At 53.0% G+C, this 2,719-nt stretch overlaps 4 protein-coding genes and 1 non-coding gene across 5 annotated transcripts; all 5 read right to left on the reverse strand.

Annotated features, from left to right (window-relative positions):
• Nucleotides 1-5: 5 nt before the first annotated feature.
• On the reverse strand, nucleotides 6-86 carry DQ04_tRNA043 (the record flags this gene model as incomplete). The annotated part of the gene is made up of 1 exon: nucleotides 6-86. It is a non-coding gene; the product is annotated as a tRNA-Ser (tRNA).
• A 375-nt stretch (nucleotides 87-461) lies between these two features.
• On the reverse strand, nucleotides 462-785 carry DQ04_15881000 (putative protein kinase, putative,serine/threonine protein kinase; the record flags this gene model as incomplete). The annotated part of the gene is made up of 1 exon (XM_009317380.1): nucleotides 462-785. One exon carries the CDS (start codon nucleotides 783-785, stop codon nucleotides 462-464), a length of 324 nt encoding a protein of 107 aa, XP_009315655.1.
• A 240-nt stretch (nucleotides 786-1,025) lies between these two features.
• DQ04_15881010 (TcC31.12) lies at nucleotides 1,026-1,400 on the reverse strand (the record flags this gene model as incomplete). The annotated part of the gene is made up of 1 exon (XM_009317381.1): nucleotides 1,026-1,400. The coding sequence occupies one exon, from the start codon at nucleotides 1,398-1,400 to the stop codon at nucleotides 1,026-1,028; it is 375 nt and encodes a 124-aa protein (XP_009315656.1).
• Nucleotides 1,401-1,583: 183 nt separating this feature from the next.
• Nucleotides 1,584-2,018, reverse strand: DQ04_15881020 (TcC31.12; the record flags this gene model as incomplete). Its single annotated transcript, XM_009317382.1, has 1 exon — nucleotides 1,584-2,018. One exon carries the CDS (start codon nucleotides 2,016-2,018, stop codon nucleotides 1,584-1,586), a length of 435 nt encoding a protein of 144 aa, XP_009315657.1.
• A 20-nt stretch (nucleotides 2,019-2,038) lies between these two features.
• Nucleotides 2,039-2,719, reverse strand: DQ04_15881030 (trans-sialidase; the record flags this gene model as incomplete). The annotated part of the gene is made up of 1 exon (XM_009317383.1): nucleotides 2,039-2,719. A coding segment is annotated over one exon (681 nt), but the record flags the coding sequence as incomplete, so codon positions are not given.

The following is a 2,719-nucleotide window of genomic DNA, read 5'->3' on the forward strand; positions in this document are numbered from 1 at the left end:
AGAATCGCAAACGGAAGGGTTCGAACCTTCGCGTGAGATCACACCTGCTTAGCAGGCAGGCGCCTTAACCACTCGGCCACGTTTGCTCGGTCCCATTGTGGTACCGTATCAAAGGTAAGTTATTTACAAAAAAACATGATTATATTTTGTTTCTGTTTTTTTTTTTTTTAAGTTATTTTGTACAAATCAATATGGAATAGACTATACCTTACCTTCCTCTATTAAGTAGAGAGAGTAGGAGAGACCTTATATCTGATTCCCCAAGCGAAAACCACAATGCCCCTGGTTCACATAGATGAGGGGCTTCCAGTAACCTCAAGACCTTCCCTTTTTAAGGGATTTAAAGCTTGTAGTCAGCTGGCGAAAATGAGGTGCTGAAAGCGCCCTTAACCTGCCTCCCGCGCTCCCCTTCGCAAGTCCCACCCCTTCGCGATGTCCGTCAGCAAAACCTTTCCTCCTCGTTATATACCATTCGAAGGATTATTTTCCGACGCGACATAGCCCCATGTGGCGTGCAAGCCTTGGTCCCGCAGAACCCTGTCGATCAGCCCCGCCCCCCCCACCAGGCCATCGGAATGCGCGTCGCCTTTCTTCATGATATGCACCACCGCCGTGTTGTCGATACACATATGGAGTGTAATAGGCAGATTCCCCTTGAAAGCGAGCAAGGCCAATCCGACGGCCCTCGCTTCAGCCTGTGCAATTATATGGGGGGCTTTTTCCCAAGCACCCCCCCGTGGCCCAAACTTACCCGTTGTCCTTAAACAACAGCGCGCCCCATCCATATAAAGAGGCGTCTGGCACCAATGCCCCTGAAGTCGGTAAAGCCCGCGGGGGGTTTACGGGGTTGTTCTGTAATAGAGTATCCAGCCATTTCTGCCCCACCGTAAGGGCAAAGGGGGGTGGGGCTGCCGGACCGTGTGCGTCTAGCGGCCCCCTGTTGGGTCGCGGCGGTCTTCGGCGTGCCATTTTCAAAAAGAAATAATACCGAAAAAGCAAACCCCCCTGAACCCCCGCTGCATACATCACATGCGACGTAAGGCTTTCCAATTCCCCCACCTAAATCTTGTGGGGTGCGTGACTCCCCTCAATTTCCGCAACGTTTTGTCACTGAGGGATACCGTCTTAGCCGTATGGTCAAAACAGACCCCTATAAATTCATAACGCGCTGTGAGGGTCTCGTGCCCTCCCACCGTCGCACCGCAATCGCGCATATTTCCCATAATAGTGTTCCCCCACAACCCAACTCTTTTACGTGGCCCTGTGATACGCAGATTGTCAATCCACACGTGTAGTGTTAATTCCGCCGTGGCTGCGAACCGCGGTTTAACAACCCCGGGGTCACCCGCCAAAACCCTTGTGATGGTATGCAAAATTTCCGGGCTGTATTTATACCCCATGGAGAGTCGCGTGAACTCAACGAGCTCCCCCTTTTCTGTCTGGCAACGGAAACTCCCGCCTGTCTCTGCTGGCAGGCCTACCTGGAAGAAAGATGCCTTTAAATCGAAAATGGCAGCTGTATCGTGATAAATCACACCCAGATACTGAGAAATATGCCCCAGAGGGACCAAAGCCTCGTAGTCCTATTGTTCATTTTCAGCTTTTGGCCATGCGATGAAACGGCGCCGCTGCCCCGACGGTTTTTCCTCTACAACCGCAAAAGGCACCACCCACCCGGTAGTGGGTAGCTTTGATGCGGTTTGAATAATGCCCGCCTTCTTCATAACCTGGGCGCCCCCTCCTGCCATTCTCAAGAGGGGCCCTCGTTCCCCTGTCCTGAAAATAGCTGGCTGTTGCGCCAAGTCCCACACTGTGTTAAACCGTTCTAGAGCCCTGGAGTTAAGCCGGCTCCGGATCCAGTGCAATGAGGGAGTATCCACGCCTACCTGTTGTAACGGTAGCTTGCTTTCATCGTTCTTATTGGCCACCCGTGTGCGATGGGTACGTCGCAAAATGCTGTGCCCTTGAAAAAGCTGTCCATACTCCTTTCTACTAACCGGATAGGCCCATGGAAACATAGCCCAATTGCTGACCTGGTCTACATGTGTGCCGTCAGGTGTGCCGACTTGTTTACCAGGGCGACCCAAGGCCCTATGTAACGAGCTGTGCTGCGTGGCAGCTCTAGGGGGTCTGCGTGTTTCCCCAACTGGGCTAGTAGTCGAGGGTCGAGGTCGTGTTCGATCACCGCTGCGCCTGCATGCGCCAGCGTCCCTCTTTTGATAGAATGTACTGTCATGCCGAATGGGCGGAGTAGGTTTTCCATGTCTCTTGTGGTTAAAGTTGTGAGCCGTTCCCCCTCCACCATTCCCGTGGTGACGCCTCTCACCCTTTTTGCATCTTCTCCCCCGATAACCACGTATCTTGCCGCTCTGTGAGGGTCGATTTTGAACGTCTTTGGGAGAGCCCCCCAGTCTACAATGAGGGCTTCCTTGTGTTGAGGGTGGGGAATAAAATTTTCCTTTTGGAGTAGAGCGATTTCGCCCCACCGACTGGCTGTGACCCAAGCGAGTCGTAGGGCAACCCGACCGTTCTCCGAAGTCAGCATATTGCTGAAGAGGTCCGCCTCCCACCTCTTCATGGAGCGGGTCTGTTTTATGGGGTCTGCGGCCGCCTTCCTTTGAAGACCGGCCAAAAACATCCTGGCCGGTGATCTCCCTGAAGCCAGTAAGGTCAACAAAGTTCTTGTGTATTGCACCGCGCTGCTCTTGGTGAGTTGTAG

Source organism: Trypanosoma grayi (assembly GCF_000691245.1).
Source record: "Trypanosoma grayi strain ANR4 Tgr_1588_V1, whole genome shotgun sequence".
Lineage (NCBI taxonomy): Eukaryota > Euglenozoa > Kinetoplastea > Trypanosomatida > Trypanosomatidae > Trypanosoma > Trypanosoma grayi.